This window comes from Balaenoptera borealis (assembly GCF_965194805.1).
Source record: "Balaenoptera borealis genome assembly, chromosome: 7".
Lineage (NCBI taxonomy): Eukaryota > Metazoa > Chordata > Mammalia > Artiodactyla > Balaenopteridae > Balaenoptera > Balaenoptera borealis.
Genome location: NC_138864.1, coordinates 55266289 through 55287417, shown reverse-complemented (window position 1 = coordinate 55287417; position 21129 = coordinate 55266289). Strand labels below are relative to the sequence as shown.

Below are 21129 nucleotides of genomic sequence, written 5' to 3'. Positions count from 1 at the left end.
CTGGAAGCCAAACGCTGACGAGGTGGGCTCCTCCCCAGTGGACCAGCCAAGCTGGCACACCTGGGAGCCCAGGAATATGGGAACAGTCAAAGAAAAGGGTGTGCATGACATCAGAGGTATCCTCAGGTAACAGTGGAGTGCTAAGTGAAAAATAAAATACCATTCTGCCCTAACTAGCTGGAACAGAACTCATGAGTAAGAGGGACAGGAGAGCTGACTTCATTTCAGTGACGTGACCAAGGAGCAGGCAGATGACCTGCCCTCGGGGTCAGTGGCGGAACCTCATCCCCCAGGACACGTTGGGTCCTCACTCAAGGGAAGCCTCCTCCCCTTTCTGTAACCCGCAGCGCCCTGGGGTGAAATCAGGCAGACAGCTCTGCAGGTGGCTGCAGGCACCTGTTCAGTCAGCTCAAGCAGTTCTCAGCCTCAATTTTCAGTCTCCACTCGGCATAGGTCTCTAGCATTAAAACGTAACTTGGTTTCACACGTGAGAACACAGTAAGAATGGAAGGCAACAGCAAGGTGACATCTCAGATGCAAAGCACTCTTAGCAACAGCAGAGATGGGTTTAAATATTGGGATCCAGGTTGTCGCCTGGCATCTTTCCTTGACCACAGGCTGGACAGTTTAGCCTGGGCACCTCTGTCAGGGACTCGGGTTGTGAGGAGAGCTGAGAACGGTACCAGGAGGAGCCTGGGATTCAGTTAATGACTCTGCTCCTTCCTCGGTGACCATCCTCCCCAAATTCCAGCTGGACTCAAGTTAAAAATAAAGCAGCGGGAGGGGAAAAAAAAGCAAGTAACTTCCAAACCTTGGTGTATGTATCAACGCACAAATAGCCAAGCAGAGAAATAAGACTGTACTGTACTGAGTTATCTATTTGTTTTAATATCCTGAACTCTCCACATTCGTAGCTTTGGAATTCCAAATAGTGGGCTGCAGAGGAATCTATTTTAGAAGACACTGTTGGAGAACTTCAGAGGAATTATCTCCCCTGACTGGCTTTATTCATTTATCATAATCGCCGTCTAACCCACGTCTCTTTACCAAGGACGTGGAGTAGTGTACTACAAAGGACGGAAGTACGGAAAGAGTCACCAGTGGAGACTCAGACCTGAGAGCCAGGACCACGGCTGTGGCAGTTTCACGTCTGGCTAGAAGACCACTAGACACCAACGTAGAGTCATACCCTATTGCCGAAAAGGTGGTCTCACCACTACTCACTAGGGTGGGCAGGAGGTTGGGTGAGGAGGCAACAAGGCTTGCTTTCTCACTGAATTTCAAAATAAATGTACAGGTGGACCTGCCCTGAGCTATGAGTTATATCAGAGTCAACGTAACATGTCACGATTCATTCCCTAAATGTACAGACTTGGAAGAAAACAAAAAAAAAAAAGGCGCTGGGGGTAATTCACTTTCCCATGCTGCAAACACAAATTCTTTGAATATCCCAACATTACTTAGCTAAAGAAGAGAAGATAAACAAGTCACTAAGAGTAGATGATACCCATCAGGGTTTGGAAGGATCTCAGTGTCTTGCTGACAAGAAACTGGAGACTTGCTGGCCAGAACACATGAACTGCCATGCAAGTAACTTCTGTAAAGAAAGCCAAGGGGCGGGGGGCTGTGGCCGATAGGTTGGCACAGGTCTGTGTTGCTATTCACAGAAAAAAATCACCATCGAGCAAGGCAGCCTACCATTAAGGCTTTCAGGCCTTAAGTCCCCCCAGGAAAAGGTGAAGGACAAAGCAACCCTACTGGTTACAGCTTATTTAAACACCTACACAGGTTCCACGCCAGGAGCACTTCTTTGGGAGCTTCTGAACGTAATGAGGCTTAACCTCTCTATCCCTTATCTTGATACCAAAGAAGGAAGTGGTGTATTGATTTTCTGAGATAAATGTATGCTATTTTTCAGTTAGTAAAAAACATTTTTATGCCTTAAAAACATCCAAAGGCTGTTCTTCAAAGTTACCCTGAGATTCAAATACTGGTCAGCAGTCAACTGGCCTGAACACATGGAATAAAAAGAGATCAACCAACAAGTCTCTTGACGGCAAAGTGCTGAGGGCAGATTTCCCTTAGGAATCCGACAAGCCCAGGTCATCTTTATCATTAAAAAGCACGTCGTGATCCAAATCAAGAATGCACAGACAAAACTCTAAGTTTGCACCACAGCTAAATTTTTGCCAAATTAACTCCAAACCTAAGAACATTACTTGGCGCACAACAGAAAACAACTTTCAGGAACTTGTTACTCTCAGACCCTCCTCTTTTCAGATAAAAGAGGTTCAAAAAAGTCTGAAATAAATTCTCTGATAAGGATAATAAGGGACGCCTGGGACACATCCCCCTGGACTCCAAAGGCACCCAGGAAAGACAACTGGATTTTCTCTAAGAGAATAATGGACTCGTGAGCCAGGAATTCGCCTTAGAATAGCCAAGTTTACATTGAGCTAACTGGCTTAGAAGATGGACACGTAAGAAAAAGTAAAACCTTTATATTTTGTTAACTGGCTTATAAGATGAACATGTAAGAAAAAGTAAAACCTTTTCACGTGTAAAGTGACTTCTTACAGGTAACAATACAATTCGGAACCAGGACTAAAAATATTACAACCCACCCTCCCTCACGTTGATAATTATTACCATTACTTCTGGGTCGCTGTTAACATTCAGATCACTCTGCGTAAATCCTTCAAAATCTTCCATCTCTGAGTCAGTGTCCTCTCTAAAAATTCTTCTTAGCTCGTCTGTGAAGTATTTGGAATGGAAACGCACATCCTGCTAAATTAAAAACACACGTATGTCACGGAGAAAGAAAGAACAGAGGTTGGCAGGAGCTGGGGACAAGGGGAGTTACTGTTTAATGGGTACAGGGTTTCTGTGTGAGACGATGAAAACATTCCGGAAACCGATAATGGTGAAGGCCTCGAGACGCTGTGAGTAACGCCACTCAGTGTCTTGCAGGCAGGACACTGGGACTTACCGCACTTAAAAATGGTTAAAACGGTAAATTTTATGTAGGTTTTACCACAATAAAAACACACGTATATATACATATCTTCCATAGTTTGTAGAAAGTTAGACCCACAAATTGAACAATTTCAAAACACCAGAATGGCCGCAGCCGCCATCAGCTGGTGTGCCCAGTAAGGGTTGATGGAATTCAGTTTCTCCCGCCGGGGCGGGCCATCAGGAGCGTCTGCGTTCACACAGAACAGAAAACACGTGGAGGAGAAGACCTGGCTCTGGCTCTTCCACCCCACACTGGCCTTCCTTTCCAACAGCCATCCCAAGCCCGCCCCTCCCAGGGGAGATGCCTGGGTCACAGACAGCACGCCTCCGGGCAGGAAAGGGCTGGAGGCTTCCACACCCGCCCCGCCCACCGCCGAGGAGAACGCAGTTGCTCCATCACCCGCTACCATGACGGAAAAGCTCCAGCCCTCCCACCCCCGGGAGTCCCTCTCCTGCAGGGGCTGAGAACCCGCCACCGCCGGCAGGTAGCAAGTGAGCCCGAGGAAAAGATGTTACACGGCTGACTCAAAAAGGACATGTTCCAATAATGACTTTTTCTTTCTTTTCAACTCATAAAAATAAATGGCATGCTTGAAAGAAAGGAGGGGAAAAGCAAGAATGGCAGTACAGAACGGAGACCCACAAACCGGCCTCCTCCAAGCTGGCAGCCAGACCTGGAGTCCACGTCCCCCGCTGCCTCTGACGTCTCCCCCTCCTCCCCTGATGTCGGGGTGTGACCCCTCATCACAGCACATGCGGCTGGAGAATCGTTATCTCCCTGCCTGCCTTTTCCCTGACTTTAATTATATACTTCTTCGAGCTCAGATCATCAGTCTCTGGAGAAAAACAGACATAACAGACGAGTGGAAAAACTTCCCGGGGGAAAAAGAAATAAATGCCTATATCCGGCATTTTTTTAAGCTTAAAAACGTCTCCTGGGGCTTCCCTGGTGGCGCAGTGGTTGAGAATCCGCCTGCCAATGCAGGGGACATGGGTTCGAGCCCTGGTCCGGGAAGATCCCACATGCCGCGGAGCAACTAGGCCCGTGAGCCACAATTACTGAGCTTGTGCTCCGCAACAAGAGAGGCCGCAATAGTGAGAGGCCGGCGCACTGCGATGAAGAGTGGCCCCCGCTTGCCATAACTAGAGAAAGCCCTCGCACAGAAACGAAGACCCAACACAGCCATAAATAAATAAATAAATAAATGAATAAATAAATAAATAATAAATAAATAATAAATAAATAATAAATAAATAAATAAATAATAAATAAATAAATAATAAATAAATAATAAATAATAAATAAACAATAAATAAACAATAAATAAATAATAAATAAATAAATAATAAATAAATAAATAAATAATAATAAATAAATAATAAATAAATAAATAATAAATAAATAAATAAATAAATAAAGGATCATCACATTAAAAAAAAAAACTGGTTCATTCTTATATATATATATAAAAAAAAAAGTCTCCTGTGAATTATTATGGGTAATTGGAGTGACTGTGCTCAGATGTAAATCACTTCGTTCCTTCGTTGATAGCTGTGGTGCAGCTGCTTAAAAAAAAAAAAAAATTCACGCACGAAAGGGAAGTTTCTTTAAAGTGAAATTCAAATTGTGCTTCAGGGAGACGAGCGCCGGCACTGCTGCAGGCACTACACACAAGTTCACGCGGCTTCCCTCGGCGGGTGAAAATGGATCCAGAGGGTGTGGGGTCCAGGTGGGGAAGCAGCAGGCCGGGGTCTGTCATGAAGGAAGAACGGCGCGCGGTTGGCTCCCAAGGAAACCCACCACCTCCGAGGGCAGGAAACATCTGGCTCGAGAGCCCTGGGCCAGCCCCTGCAGGCTGCTGCAGGGCAGTGGGGCCCATGTGCACACTTCAGCATCTACCCAAAGTCCCTGGCTGGAGCCCGAACAGGTCATGCCTGGAACAGCAGGTTCCAACCTGCCGGTCCTCTGGCTCTTTCTGTGCTTTGAGCTGGTGTCACAGGCAGCGGTCAGCCTGGGAGAGATCAGTATCTTTGGTGGCCAGTTCTGATAGAGAAAACAGCTCAGCTGCAGCCCTAAGCCAAGGCCCATGCTTTTATTCTCCCGATTTCACAGGTTGTAAAAACCATCTTTAATGGGGGTCTGTAACAAAGCGAACATCCACTCCACACAGTCTCCTGCGTCCCTGGTTACAACCCTCACACAGCTCTCTGTTCTCCGAAATCTGGCCGTTATCCTTTAAAATCAGTACTAGACAGTATGTTGTGGGCTTTGGTGACCTGCATCTACCGTGATCAAGAACGTAAGCAAATAACAGATCAGAAGAGAAGCTAACAGAGTGGTGACTTTTTTTTATTTTGAAGCTCATGGGATGTGAAGAAACAGACTGGAAGTCATGGTGGCTGAACCAATCAGACAAGTATCCCACCTCAGTTCCGCCCCATGGGTGCTCCTTCGCCCATGGGCACTGGATGCGTGAAACAAGAGGAAAGGGACAACCCCAGGAAGCAGCCCGAGCCGGGGAAGCTGGAAAGCACCGTTCAAGTATGAGGCCCCTTCCATCAAGGAGCTTGTCATTTAGTAAGGGAGCTGGACAAGTCCACAGGTCACCATGGCGAGGATGAGTGTTGTAAGGGAGACACACGCAACATGGCGCACAGGAAGAAAGAAAATCCAGTACGACTTCGTGGAAGCAGAAGCATTTGACCGGCATCTCAACTGGGCTAGAGGCTAGAAAAATGCTGAGCGAGCACAGAGGCAGGATGAGGAGCCTGGACCAGTGTGCACAGGGGGCAGAACAGCACATGCGGAGGGGATGGATGCAGTTTCTGGTCTCCTGCTGCAAAGCCCGCAGGAAAGAGCCGTGCAAGGCACGAGGCTGAGAAGTGGGGCTCCTAGATTAGGAACATCCCAGCTCGGCCACTTCTCAGATGTGAGGCCTCAGACAAGTCACTTCACCTCCCCACACTTCACTTTCATCACCTGTGAAACAGGAATAATAACAGCACCTGCACCGTCCCAGGGAGATAGTGAATTAAGGGCACTCCGCATGAACAGCATGTTGTCATGGGCCACGGAATGCATGCTGGGGTCAGACTCGGGAGCAGGGCTGGACTGGGGGCAGGTGTGAGGGCACAGGAGAAGGGGCAGTCGTCACAGCAGCAAGAGCGGCTGCTGCGTTCCTTAACGCCTGCCGCCCGCCAGGTTCGCGCTGGCGCTTCACACACGTCCCGCGCCGCTCAGAAGGCCACTCACGGTGGACCCAACAGGCTGCCCCTCACTGCCTGACCACATTCGAACGGAGGGGCTGGCGATTTCTGAACAGGGGAGGATGGTGACCAGAGCTCAGTTCCACACCCGCGGTAAAGACTATGAGAACCACGGCAGCTGAAGAGGGAAGAGACGGGAGGGACGGAGGTGAGGAACATGGCAGAAGATTCATCAACTCCTGCAAGGGAGTTGAGGAGATGGGTGAGGAACAGGAGGCGTCAGGAGCTCCAAAGTTGGAGACAAAAATAGGGAAGACAGGGCTTCCCTGGTGGCGCAGTGGTTGAGAATCTGCCTGCCAATGCAGGGGACACGGGTTCGAGCCCTGGTCTGGGAGGATCCCGCGTGCCGCGGAGCAACTAGGCCCGTGAGCCACAACTACTGAGCCTGCGCGTCTGGAGCCTGTGCTCCGCAACAAGAGAGGCCGCGACAGTGAGAGGCCCGCGCACCGCGATGAAGAGTGGCCCCCGCTTGCCGCAACTAGAGAAAGCCCTCGCACAGAAACGAAGACCCAACACAGCCATAAAAAAATAAATTAATTAATTTAAAAAAAAAAAAATGGGGAAGACAGACAACCAGGGAGGGAAAATGGTGAGTTTCAGATCTCCCTTGAACAATGACGACGGATCCAAGTGGCTGTTAGAAATACACCTGGGGCTGGAGGGAAGAGCCAAACCACAAAGAACCAGGAGGCAACAGCTGAGACCAGGCCAGGCACTGAGATCATTAAGTGGAAAGGTCTGAAGATAAAATCTTGGAGAACATCCACAGATGGGGGCCGGAAGTAGAAGGGATGACAACCACGAACAGAAGGTGTAAGAGAGAGAGACACCAAGGGGAGTGGAAGCAGGTGGCTGGGGGGGCGGGTCAAATGCTGCAGAGGCATCGAATAAGGTGAGGACCACACACACTGCCATCAAGCGGGGGCTTCACTGACATAATTAACTGCCTGCCTTCCTCTACCTGCCCAGTGGAAGCTAGGTGGGTTTAACTCACAGCCTTTTAGGAGAGGCCAGGGTCGAGGGAGAATGAGGAATTTTGAGTGCCACAAATGAACTCAGAAAAAAATGCCACGGAAGCCTGGATACTTTGGCCATGCTCCTGCTAAATCACAACATAAACCTCCAGGAACCTACCTCTCTGAGAACTGCAGCTTGTGTCTGCCACAGATCAAAGGAACTAAAGAAAGAACAGTGCTCTCGCCAGCAATCCCACGAGTGAGGTGCGGACAGAGCCTCACCGCAGAAGCGCAGAGGCCATGTGTCTCATGGTAACCACACACACTCCTACACTATGGCTGGGGGATCAGCCCTCCCCCGCCAGCTGTGTGGGAGCGCTCCAAATACAGCCTGGCCACAGGCTGCAGCCCCGAGGTGGCAAAGAAAACGGATGTGATCACGTGAGGTCCCCTTTACTGAAAAAAAAAATTATTGTACATAGAAAGGATTAAAACTGAGCGAGGTACCCTCACCAGTTGCTTGAAACATGAAGGTATAACACTAATAAAATAAGATGCTCGACAATTAACTGATACCACCAATCTCAGACCATGTTCAAGTCAAAGAATATCCGAACCAAGATCCAAGCTTCCAGACGGATATGCCTGCCTTGAAAGGAGGCACCCATACCTGCTTCCCTGACTCCAGTGAGTCAAAACTATCACAGCTCTCCTCTGATGACAGGGTTTCCATGGGAACATCGTCTCGGAAACCAACGAACTCTTCATCATCACTGGGGGCGTTAAAGATGTCAGCCACCTCTTTAGGGATCTGTTTGGATTGAAAAAAGGAGGATAATATCAGGGGCTGTTTTAATCACTTAGGGAAATTTTGTAGAGGAGTAGGAATTACCATCTCATGACTTTATCAATCTGCCATGGTTGCTCACAAGACCCCAGTAACCCTGAGCAAAATGTGCCTCAACTTGACACCTGATGGCAACCAGGAAAGTGGTGGAAGAAGAAGAGTTTTCTTTTTCAAATTCTAGAGATATATCCTATTTTACAAGGAGTGTTGAGGCCATGCCTAGATAAAAGCCATTTTTGATCTCTTGACAAAAAATAAGAAAATTTTCTCCTACAGTGGATCTGTCTTTAAATGTCATCCATGTTAAAAAAAAAAAAATTCCTTAAGACATCACTAAGCTCTTTTCTTAATTTCTACCTATAGTTCTTTATTTTTCTGTTCTTTGTCACATGAAAGTTCATACAATGAAATAAAGCTTTCCTTCTTTTCTGTATTCTGAATCAATCTTAGTTTAGAATTAATTCTGTTAAACACTATCACAGGCAATTATTCCCAGAGAGAATGTTGTCAGCACACTTAATCTAACAAATATGTATTTGCTGAGAGTTCAGTTTTGTACGCTGACTACCTGTTTGTTCCCAACTATTTCGAAAAAGTTCAAACACATAGAAAGGTGAAAGAATAGTGCAAACATTTGTATATGCTTCACCTGGAGCCCCCCATTTGCTTTTTTCTCTATCTTTCAACAAATGTTAGGTTGAATCTTAGGCATTTGCTGATATTTGAATGTTTCCAACCTAGGAAAATAGTGATTTAAAATGCAGCAACCTAATCCATGTGTGTTTCAAGTAATTTGCAGACACCATACAATTCACCCTAAAATACTTCCATACACATCTCCTAAGAATAAGGACATTCTCCTGAAGAACCGCACAACCATCATCATACCTAAAATAATTAATATTAATTCAATAATATCATGTATTATGAATCCGTATTCAAATGTCTGCAGTGTGCCCAAAATGTCTTTCATAACTTTTTAAGGGCAAAAGGGATCCGCTCAAGCAAGAATCATGCATTGTATTTGATTGTTTTTTTAAGACATTATTTTTTGTTGCTTTTCATAACACTGACATTTTGTAGACAACCCAAGAAAACTGCCTTGTAGAATGTCACACATTCTGAACTTATCTGATTTTTTCCTGATAGACTCAAATATTATTGGCAACAATTCTATACAGATGACATGTACTTCTCAATGCATTGCATAAGGAGGCACAAAATGTCAAGCTATTCCCTATTAATTAGCAGTATTTTTAATTTAATTATAAAACTTTCAAATACTTTCCTAAGTAGATGGAATAGTATCATGAACACACATGTGGACACCCTAGCAATTATCTGTCCATGGCTAGTCTTGTTTCATCTGTATCCCAACCCAACTGCCCTCCTTCCAAATTATTTTAAAGCAATTGTAGACACAGTATCATTTCACCCTGTGTTACCAGCAAATATACAGTCTGTGTCCACAGTTACTATTAACTTATTTTTTTCAACCCCCAGTGTATTTGTATCAGGATCCAAATAAGGCCCATACATTGGTCAATACGTCTCAAGTCCTTTCTCGCGTCGCCTTCATGTTTAACTTTCTTCTCGCAACTGATTTTTTGAAGAAACTGGGTTATCTGACTGTAGAGTTTGCCAGAGTCTGGAGGTTTGTTTTTTGATTTTTGCAGCCCCAAGATGGTATTTAACAGAGTCCTCTGTTCCTCTGGATTTCCTGTAATTTGGTACTTAAATCTGGAGTCTCAGTCAGACTCAAGTGTGCTTTTCTTCAGCCAGACTCCTTCGTGGGCAGTGCTGCGTTCCGGCTACACATCGCATGTAACATCTGGTTGTGTCTTTAGTGGTGATGCTGTTTGATCACCAAGTTAAAGTGGGATCTGCCAGATTTCTTCTTAGCAAAAGTGTCTTTACCCCTTTGTACTTATTAAGTAATAACTAGGATGATATTTGAGATTCTATGACTATCCTTCTCCCTGATAGCATTTCACTCAACAGTTTCGGTATCCATTGATACCCCTTCGCCTGAATCCATTACCACGTTAGGGGTTACAAAACAGTGATTTTCAAATACTATTCCTCCTTCATATGTTAGGTGGCATTCTCCTGTAATGTAATATTCTCTCTCTTCCGGTCTATCCCTCTCTCTCCCTCTTTCCTTCTCTCCCCACTCTCCCTCCCAGGTAGTTTCATGGATTGTTTTAAGTTAATGTGTTTTAACCCATTACTCTGTCATCATTCTTTCTGATACTCAGATTGTCCCAAATTTGGCTACTGGCAGCTCCTTCAAGCCAGCTTCTGTGTCCTTTTGACAAAACCCTAATAGCCTCTGAGCACCTCCTTCTTTTCCAAAACAACAGGCGTGCCAAGCTAGCCTTGTACTGGCCCCAGACCCTGAATGAGCCATTTCTCCAAGGAGCCCTGGCATTTGGAAATCAAGCTCTGAGATCTAGGTGTGCTCCTTGCTAGTAAAGTATCATTGCTTTGCCTGGACAGAACAAAGGTGTTTTAAGTATCTTACATCTGAGTTCATTGTGACATCCTGAATTCAAACCCAACAAGACAGGATTCTTCTTCATCTCCCTCAACACGACGTTAGTATCTCCCTTCCCCGCAACGAAAACCCCAATTCCCAGTACTTCTCGTACACCTACCCATTTGCTCTATCCACAGTACACACAAAACCGTTTCAGACAACACACCAATACCACTACCAACACCACTGCCAACAACAATCAAGTCCAAGATTTCTTTGGGGTTCTTGCTGTCCTCCGAACACAGTCCTGCTAGGTACTAGATCTTCTCCCTGAGATAACCAGACCATGGTTGTACTTGGAGATACGAAGATACTTTATATGTACTTCAGATTTCATCATGGAGTATATAAAAGAGATGCCCTCAAGGGTCAAGATTTTAATAAAATAATTTTTACTGCTACAGTAAGACATACTATGCGCAACACATTTTCTTTTAAAATTGGTGCACGGAGGTGAAGAATGAGATGACCACTAGTACACTTTGATGCCACTGCCTTGATTCATGCTGAGGACAAGCAGTTTTCTCTGCCTTTGCTTTTGCACATCAGTGCAAATAACAACACAGCAAAAAAATGCAAATAATGTCTTAACATTTTTTCCGGCCCCTCCTCCAATAACGTCTTAATATTATTATGACAATAACTTTGTCCTCATGGAACCCTGAAAGGGTTTCAGGGTTCCCCAGACCCCACTTTAAATAATGGCTACACTATTACACACAGAGTTGTGTATTCAGAAGTTACTTAAATTCTTTGGATTCTTTTTTTCTGTGCATTGAATTAATTTTATAGTCAGGTTCATTTGAGAGATCACTAATCCCTAATCTACTCATTTTTAGCATGATTTTAATGCTTCTTGTTTAAAAATGATTAGAAAGCTAGTGGTTCAACCAAAGGAAGTTTAACATTTGGTTTCTAGAGTACACAAATCCAGACACTGAATACAAGATTAATGATGTCAGAGAGTTAATTACAAACCATCTAATGAAATCACTTCAAGAGACCAACAGGCAGACACTTACAGAATTAGAGCTCCACTAACAATAGAAAAAATACTGTAACATTTATGCTAAGAAGAAGCTCCTAAACAAACCCTAAATCTGAGATGGTTCTTGGGAGAAAAATTTACCTCTTAAAGAAGGAAGACTTTTAATTTAACAGTATTTGGCATGCTTGTCTTTTCAAAGACACCTTTCACTGTTGTTTAGTCAACAGAAACAACACACCAAGAAAATACTCTTATTGGAGAAACATAGATGACATTTATGAAAGTTTAAGTACATTAGACTTTACTTAACAATCATCGAGTTCAGTCCCTGAAGGGGCGCTTTTTGACTTACCACCATTCTGTGAATCCAAACACCCCGCTGGCCCAGAAGCTTGTTTTAACATAAAGAATTAAAGAGGAAGAAGCACCCAACGTAATGATCTTCTGGAAGCACATATAAGGAATGCAGAGGCTGTTGATATAAATAAATTGCTTCCACGGTCAACTGCATTAGCCCAGGGGCCACTGTCGCAACCGCCACTGCAGTGAGCCTCTGTCTGCCTAATTCCTTCTTACTTCTGTATCTGCTCCAGAGGTGCCAGTAGGGAGAGGCTGCAATTACCCATTAGGGACAAAAGGAAGCAATGAACTTTCAAAAAAGCAAAAACCACTACACATTCTTGGGGCACGCAGGGCTCTGTTTCTTGCTGCCCAACTTCAAAAGGCATTAAGAGAAGCATTTCAGACAGTCATAAGTCCCGGGATTTAGCAAAAGTCTGTAAAATATTCAAGTGTCTTCAACGCAACGAACTGTTTAACAGATGCAACAAAGAAGGCAAGATTTGCATGCGAGGGACCGAAAGGACCTGATAAAAGAGGATTCATAGGGACAGCCTTCTAATGTGAGACCAGTTAAACAATGTATCAACACTTTAGGCCCAAGGATTTGTCACTTCCCTGTTTCATTCGGCAGTGATCCACTCTGTAGCTATGTAGTCTAGACAGACTACAATGGACTTTTTTCTGCAAAGCTTATGTTCCATTTGACTACAACGCCAATTGTAAGACCTACCAAAAGAAACCAAAAAAATAAAGCAAATAACTGAAAAGAAAATATAAAATACTCCCAACCAATGGATTATACTTACAGTAGTCAAGCTTGCACAATATTAGGATAAATGCAATCTAGCTAACCAGAAAGAAGTCAAGAAAATTCTCTTCTGAAACTGAAAAGACTTATTATTCATAACTATTTTTTTTTTTTTTTTTTACAATACACAGATTTCTTCCATTCCTTTCACACACACTGTATATATCTATTCACTCTGTCCTTGTTGGGATAACAACGTGAGTATCATCGAAGGTCAAGCGGGGCCCAAGATTCAATTCCTCGACCAGGACACAGACACTAAAATGGAGTCCTTGGCACCTAACACGGGCCTGGCCTAAAGCAGGTCATCAATAAATCTTTGTATGAAAATGACTACATCTGACGTTGTAGTCATTTTCTCAGGGAAGGTGTAGTTTCCTAGGAACGGTGCACAGGGTCAAAAGGTACACTCTGTGACATTCCTATCCAAGAGGAATTAAAGATCTTCACCCAGAATTTCTGAGCATCTACATACAAAGTAGTCATATTCACAGCACCTCTTTCAGAAAGGATTGCAGATTTCACTTACAGGCCTTGCAAACTACCTTGGGGCTCATCTCGGGAACAAAGAACGCACATTGAACAGGCTTTGGGGCCAAGCAGGTGGGCAGTGAAGTCAGCAGCTCAGGGTAAGGCTACACTGGACAGCGGCGACATGAGTCCAGGAATGGCAGTCACTCCCGCACCCCAGCAGACCAAAGCTACAAAGGCACCGGGCTCAGTATGCCCAACCTTGAACCTCCCCAGAGAAGTGAGGACTCTGAGTCTTGGTGAGGAATCTCCCAGTTATAAAATGTCAGCTTCTAATGTAAGGACCAAACATCTACAGGCTGGATCTCAAACTCGTTCAGGGAAGGCACACAGAAGAGCTCACGGTGCTAAGTGGAACACCAAAGAAATTTTAAAAGCTGTAATTTCAAATGTTACTGACAGAGTATCTAACTAGTGTCTGCTAGTGATAGTACTGGACACTGAAGTGTTAATAAAATTAAAAGAAAAACTTTAAGTTAAAAATAACCCTTCCCTTGTTCATGGTAGCACTATTCCCAAAATCCACAAAGTGGAGGCAACCCAAGGGTCCATCGACAGATGAATGGCTAAACGATGTCATAAACACATACAATGGAATATTATTCACTCTGAAAAATAAAGGGAATCCTACAAATACTGAATCATTACACTGGATGCCTTGAAACTAATACAGTGCTATAGGTCAATTATACCTCGATAAAAAATTTTTTTAAAAACAAAACCCACAACAGAGGCCTGAGATTCTGCATTTCTAACAAGCTCCCCATGCTCTGGCCTGCAGAACATGCTTTGTGCAAGGTCCAGCCCATTTTGTTCCTCTCTTATGAGATGTGATTCTTCCTACTTCATAATAGCAACTCATATGTAGAGCTTAACCTCCTTCCTACAGGCAGTTAATTCTCATGGCAGACTCTGGATCTCTTTGGCGTTTGTCTTTCTCACCCTGCCCCACTCCAGCACCAAGAATAGAGTCTTACATACTCTGAGGTCCTTAATAAATATGAATAATTGATACGCAGCATCAACTAGTTTGGAAAAAAAAGAAGGAAGGAAATTTTTTAATTGGGTAAAATTTTTTTAATCAAAGGTTTTCTATATCTCAAGGATATCTAAATTCATTCTTCCTGGATTGAAAAATACCACCACCCATACAGAAGGAACATATTTATCATCTATTAGTTGTTTTTTTTTGTTTTTAATTTTTATTTATTTATTTATTTATTTATTTATTTATTTATGGCTGTGTTGGGTCTTCGTTTCTGTGTGAGGGCTTTCTCCAGTTGCGGCAAGCGGGGGCCACTCTTCATCGCGGTGCGCGGGCCTCTCACTATCGCGGCCTCTCCTGTTGGGGAGCACAGGCTCCAGACGCGCAGGCTCAGTAATTGTGGCTCATGGGCCCAGCTGCTCTGCGGCATGTGGGATCTTCCCAGACCAGGGCTCGAACCCGTGTCCCCTGCATTGGCAGGCAGATTCTCAACCACTGCGCCACCAGGGAAGCCCCCATCTATTAGTTTTTGAAACAAAAGAAACTTGAGATTCTCTTTAAGGCCAATTTATTCAAAAGTTGATTTTGATAAAGCTTCAGGAAATGTTTCTTATTCCAGGAATACTAGTGTGTATTTCACCTGGAAACATGTTTCATTTAAAGCCCTAAGGAGCAGTACAAAAGAAATTCCTATACACTACTGCATTTTCCTCATTAAGTGTTCTGAAAGCAATTTTGAGAGCAAGGATGGCAGAATTTGTAGGGTGTACTATCTTGGATCTGTGTAAGGAAACCCTTTACACAGAGGAAAACATTCCTTCAACCCACTACGAAGGGGGTGGTTTCGTATCATTTTCTCCATAAACAACATCATTTCCCTAAATCTCTTATGATTAAATTGGTTGGGTCATAAAAAATGCACATATCCTGCACCATTTACAAAAACTAACTCAAAATGGATCAGATCTAAATATAACACCTAAAACAATAACACTTCTAGAAGAAAACTGGAGAAAATCTTTGTAACCTTGGGTTACGCAAAGAATTTTTAGATAAAACACCAAGCACAATACAGATTTTTTAAATGTATAAATTAGACAATTAAAATCAAGAACTTCTACTCTTCAAAAAAGACTCTTAAGGGAATGAAAAGCCAATAGACTAGAAAAAAATACCTGCACATCATTTATCTGATGAAGGACCTATACCCAGAATATATAAAGAACTCTCAAAAGCTCAATAATAAAAACAAATAACCCAATTAAAAAACAGGCAAAAGAGGTGAGCAAACACTTCACCAAAGATAAATCGATGGCAGATGAGCACATGAAAAAATTTTTGACATGCACAGTCATTAAGGAAATGCAAATTAAAACTACAATGAGATATAACTATCTACCTAGCAGAATGGCTTTTAAAAAACCTGACAATACCAAGTGCTGACATGGATGTGGAGCAACTGGCCCTTTCATAAACTGTTAGTAGAAATGCAAAATGGTATAGCCACTTTGGAAAACAATTTGGCAGTTTCTTATAAAGTTAAACATACACTTAGCACATGATCCAGCAAACCTGCTCCTAGGTGTTACCCAAGTGAAATGAAAATTATGTTCACACAAAACTTGCAATTAGCAGTTTTATTTCCAAACCTACAAACAATCCAAGTCAACCAGGGAATGGATAAAACAAACTGCGGAACATCCATACCACAGAATTTAACTCAGCAATAAAAAAGAATAAATTACTGACAGACACAACAAAATGAATAAAGCTCATCACTATGCCAAGTGAAAAAGACTATACGCTGTCTGATTATACTTATAGGATATTTTGGAAAAGACATAACTATAGAGAAAATAAACAAATCAGGAGTCAAGATGGCAGAGGAGTAGGAGGACGTGGAGTTCATCTCTCCCCACAAATGCATCAAGAATACAACTATAAATGGAACAATTCTCACAGAACACCAGCTGAACACTAGCAGAGGACCTTGGACACCTAAAAAGAAAGATCCCCATGTAACCAGCTGCGGAAACTGCAAATTGACACCCCCGTGACCAGCTTTGTAAACTGAGCGCCTACAGAACATCTGAACAGACAGCGAGTGCTCCCGCAGCCAAGATGGGTCTAGCTTTAGCAGCTGTAGACTTTGTAGGCATATACACAGAGAGGCTGGGCCAGACCAGAGTCTGGGCTGCTCCCACAGTGGGTCCAGATCCATGATCACTGCAATCCCGGGACCTGACTTCAGTGGATCTATATCTATGCTGGTGGCCTGGTGAAAACAACGTCTGAAAGACACCAGGGCCAACTGCCGGCATACCCACAGTTAAGGTGTGGCCAAGAGCACTGCCAACAACAGTGTAATCTGAGAGCTCGCACAACGGGTGAAAGGTGACACAACAGATCACACCCACAGGTGAACAGCTCCAGAGGAGAAATACTCAGTGGCTTCCCTCCCAGTGGGAGTGCTCCAATCCCACCTACCTCACACTGCAGATCAGAAACACAGCTAAGAAACAGATCTGGGGGCCTCTACTCCAACAACTAGGGAGCAGACTCCACCTCTGACAGGGCAGTGATAATCACAGAGCAAAGGGGAGGCCAGTGCAGGCCTGGCCACCACAACATCAGTCACACCTCCTATCAAGGAGATAATGGCCAAAAAACAAACCCAAAACAACTAAGAAAAGGGCAATAGAAATATACATATTGATAATTACCTTAAATGTAAATGGACTAAATGCTCCAACCAAAAGACACAGACTGGCTGAATGGATACAAACACAAGACCCATATATATGCTATTTACAAAAGATCCTCTTCAGACCTAGGGACACATACACACTTAAAGTGAGGGGATGTAAAAACATATTACATTCAAATGGAAATCAAAAGAAAGCTGGTGTAGCAATACTCATAGCAGACAAAATAGACTTTAAAATACGGACTAAGAGACAAGGAAGGACACTACATAGTGATCAAGTGATCAATACAAGAAGATATAACACTTGTAAATATATATGCACCCAACATAAGAGCACCTCAGTATATAAAACAAACAGTAACAGCCATAAAAGGAGAAACTGACAGTAACACAATAATAGTGAGGGACTTTAACACCCACTTTCATCAATGGACAGACTATCCAGACAGAAAAATCGACAAGGAAACACAGGCCTTCAATGACACATTAGATCAGACGGACTTCATCGACATTTATAGAGCATTCCATCCAAAAACAGCAGAATACACATTCTTTTCAAGTGCACATGGAACATTCTCCAGGATTGATCACATGGTGGGCCACAAAGTAAGCCTCAGTAAATTTAAAAAAGTTTAAATCATATCATCTTTTCTGACCACAATGCTATGAGATCAGAAATTAACTACAAGAAAAAAAAAAAACTGTAAAACACACAAACACATGGTGGCTAAACAATATGTTACTAAACAATCAATGGATCACTGAAGAAATCAAAGAGGAAATTTTAAAAATACCTAGAGACAAATAACAACAAAAACACCACGATTCAAAACCTATGGGACACAGCAAAAGCAGTTCTCTAAGAGTGAAGTTTATAGCAATACAATTTTACCTCAGGAAACAAGAAAAATCTCAAATAACCTAAACTTACACCTAAAGTAAGCAGAGAAAGAACAAACAAAACCCAAAGTTAGAAGAAGGAAAGAAATCATAAAGATCAGAGAGGAAATAAATGAAACAGAGATGAAGAAAACAACAGAAAAGATCAATGAAACTAAAAGCTGGTTCTCTGAAAGGATAAACAAAATCGATAAACCTTTAGCCAGACTCATCAAGAAAAAAAGGGAGGGTTAAAATCAATAAAATTAGAAATGAAAAAGGAGAAGTTACAATTGACACCACAGAAATACAAAGTATCATAAGAGACTACTACAAGCAACTGTATGCCAATGCAATTGACAACCTAGAAGAAATGGACGATTTCTTAGAAAGGTACAATCTCCCAAGACTGAACCAGGAAGAAATAGAAAATATGAACAGACCAATCACAAGTAATGAAATTGAAACTGTGATTAAAAAACTCTCAACAAACGAAAGTCCAAGACCAGATGGCTTCACAGGCGAATTCTATCTAACATTTAAAGAGTAGTTAACACCTATCCTTCTGAAACTATTCCAGAAAGCTGAAGAAGAAGGAACACTCCCAAACTCATTCTATGAGGCCACCATCACCCTTATACCAAAACCAGACAAAGATACCACAAAAAGAGAAAATTACAGGCCAATATCACTGAAACATAGATGCAAAAATCCTCAACAAAATACCAGCAAACTGAATCCAACAACACATTAAAAGGATCATACACCACAATCAAGTGGGATTTATCCCAGGGATGCAAGGATTTTTCGATATCTGCAAATCAATCAGTGTGATACACCACACTAACAAACTGAAGAAAAAAACCCATATGATCATCTCAACAGATGCAGAAAAAGCTTTTGACAAAATTCAACACCTATTTACGATAAAAAACGCTCCAGAAAGGGGGCATAGAGGGAACATACCTCAACATAATAAAGGCCATATATGACAAACCTAAAGCTAACATCCTACTTAACGGTGAAAAGCTGAAGGCATTTCTTTTGAGATCAGGAACAAGACAAGGATGTCCACTCTCACCACTTTTATTCAACATAGTTTTGGAAGTCCCACCATGGCAATGAGAAAAGAAAAAGAAATAAAAGGAATCCAAATTAGAAATGAAGAAGTAAAACTTCACTGTTTGCAGATGACATGATACTATACATAGAAAATCCTAAAGATGCTACCAGAAAACTACCAGAGCGCATCAATGGATTAGGTTAATGTGCAGGATACAAAATTAAAACATAGAAATCTATTGCATTTCTATACACTAACAACAGAAGATCAGAAAGAGAAATTCAAGAAACAATCCCATTTACCATCTCATTGAAAAGAATAAAATACCTAGGAATAAACCTACTTAAGGAGGCAAAAGACCTGTACTCCGAAATCTGTAAGATGCTGATGAAAGAAATCGACGATAACACAAACAGATGGAAAGATATACCATGTTCTTGGATTGGCAGAATCAATACTGTCAAAATGACTATACAACCCAAGGCAATCAACAGATTCAATGCAATCCCTATCAAATTACCAAGCATTTTTCACAGAACCAGAACAAAAAATTTTTAATTTCTATGGAGACAAAGAAGACCCTGAACAGCCAAAGCAATCTTGAGAAAGAAAAACGGAACTGGAGGCATGAGGCTCCCTGACTTCAGGCTATACTACGAAGCTACAGTCATCAAACCAATATGGTACTGGCAGAGAAACAGAAATACAGATCAATGGAACAGGACAGAAAGCCCAGAAATAAACCCACGCACCTATGGTCAATTAATCTTCAAAAAAATAGGCAAGAATATACAGTGGAGAAAAGACAGTCTCTTCAGTAAGTGGTGCTGGGAATACTGGGCACCTACACGTAAAAGAATAAAATTAGAATATTCTTTAACACCATACACAAAAATAAACTCAAAGTGGGTTAAAGACCTTAATGTAAAACTGGATACTATAAACTCTGAGAGGAAAACATAGGCAGAACACTCTTTGATATAAACTGCAGCAATATCTTTTTGGATCCAACTCTTAGAATAATGGAAATTAAAACAAATGAGACCTAATGAAACTTAAAAGTTTTTGCACAGCAAAGGGAATGATTAAAAAAAAAAGAAAACAAAAAGACAAACTATGGAATGGGAGAAAATATTTGCAAATGATGCAACTGACAAGGGCTTAATCTCCAAAATATACAAACAGCTCTTACCACTCAACAAAAAAAAACCAAACAATCCAATTGAAAAACAGGCAGAAGACCTTAACAGCATTTCTCCAAAGAAGACATACAGAGAGCCAGTAGACACATGAAAAGAGGCTCAATATCACTAATTATTAGAGGAATGCAAATCAAAACTACAATGAGGTACCACCTCACACTGGTCAGAATGACCATTATCAAAAAGTCTACAAATAACAAATGCTGGAGAGGGTGTGGAGAAAAGGGAACCCTACACTGCTGGTGAGAATGTAAGTTGGTGCAGCCACTATGGGAAACAGTACGGAGGTTCCTTAAAAAACTAAAAATAGAATTACCATATGATCCAGCAATCCCACTCCCAGGCATATACCTGGACAAAACTATAATTCAAAAAGATACATGCATCCCTATGTTCATAGCAGCACTATTCACAATAGCCCAAACATGGAAACAACCTAAATGTCCATCAACAGATGAACAGACAAAGAAGAAATGGTACACACATACAATGGAATATTACTCAGCTATAAAAAAGAATGAAATGATGCCATTTGCAGCAACATGGATGGACCTAGAGATTATCATACTAAGTGAAGTAAGTCAGAGAAAGACAAATAATCATATGATATTGCTTACATGTGGAATCTAAAAAGAAATGATACAAGTGAACTTATTCACTAAACAGAAACAGACTTACATACTTAGAAAACGAACTTACAGTTACCAAGGGGAAGGTTGGGGGCATAGATTGGGAGTCTGGGATTGACATGTACACTCTGCTATATTTAAAACTGGTAATCAACAAAGACCTACTGTATGGCACAGGGAACTGTGCTCAATATTCTATAATAACCTAAATGGGAAATGAACTTGAAAAACAACAGATACATATACATGTGTAATTGAATCACTCTGCTATACACCTTAAACTAACACAACACTGTGAATCAACTATAATGCAATAAAAAATAAAAGTTTTTTTAAAAAAAGAAACATTCACCTTCAGAATGGCAGGA

General features: G+C 42.2%; 1 protein-coding gene and 1 long non-coding RNA gene across 5 annotated transcripts in view; both read right to left on the bottom strand.

Annotated features, from left to right (window-relative positions):
* Positions 1-21129, bottom strand: part of LOC309631856 — a 916236-nt gene that overhangs the window by 753772 nt on the left and 141335 nt on the right. The gene's annotated exons all lie outside the window — the stretch shown is intronic.
* The window catches only part of CDCA7L (cell division cycle associated 7 like), a gene marked incomplete at its 5' end in the record, with an annotated part of 34665 nt that overhangs the window by 7209 nt on the left and 6327 nt on the right, over positions 1-21129 (bottom strand). The window contains 2 exons of one of the 4 annotated variants that reach the window (XM_082398368.1): positions 2650-2784; positions 7912-8061. In XM_082398368.1, coding sequence (XP_082254494.1) covers positions 2650-2784; positions 7912-8061 — 285 coding nt within the window. Of the gene's footprint in view, positions 1-2649; positions 2788-7911; positions 8062-21129 lie in introns of all 4 variants that reach the window. The other 3 variants (XM_082398367.1, XM_082398369.1, XM_082398370.1) reach the window with 3 other exon arrangements.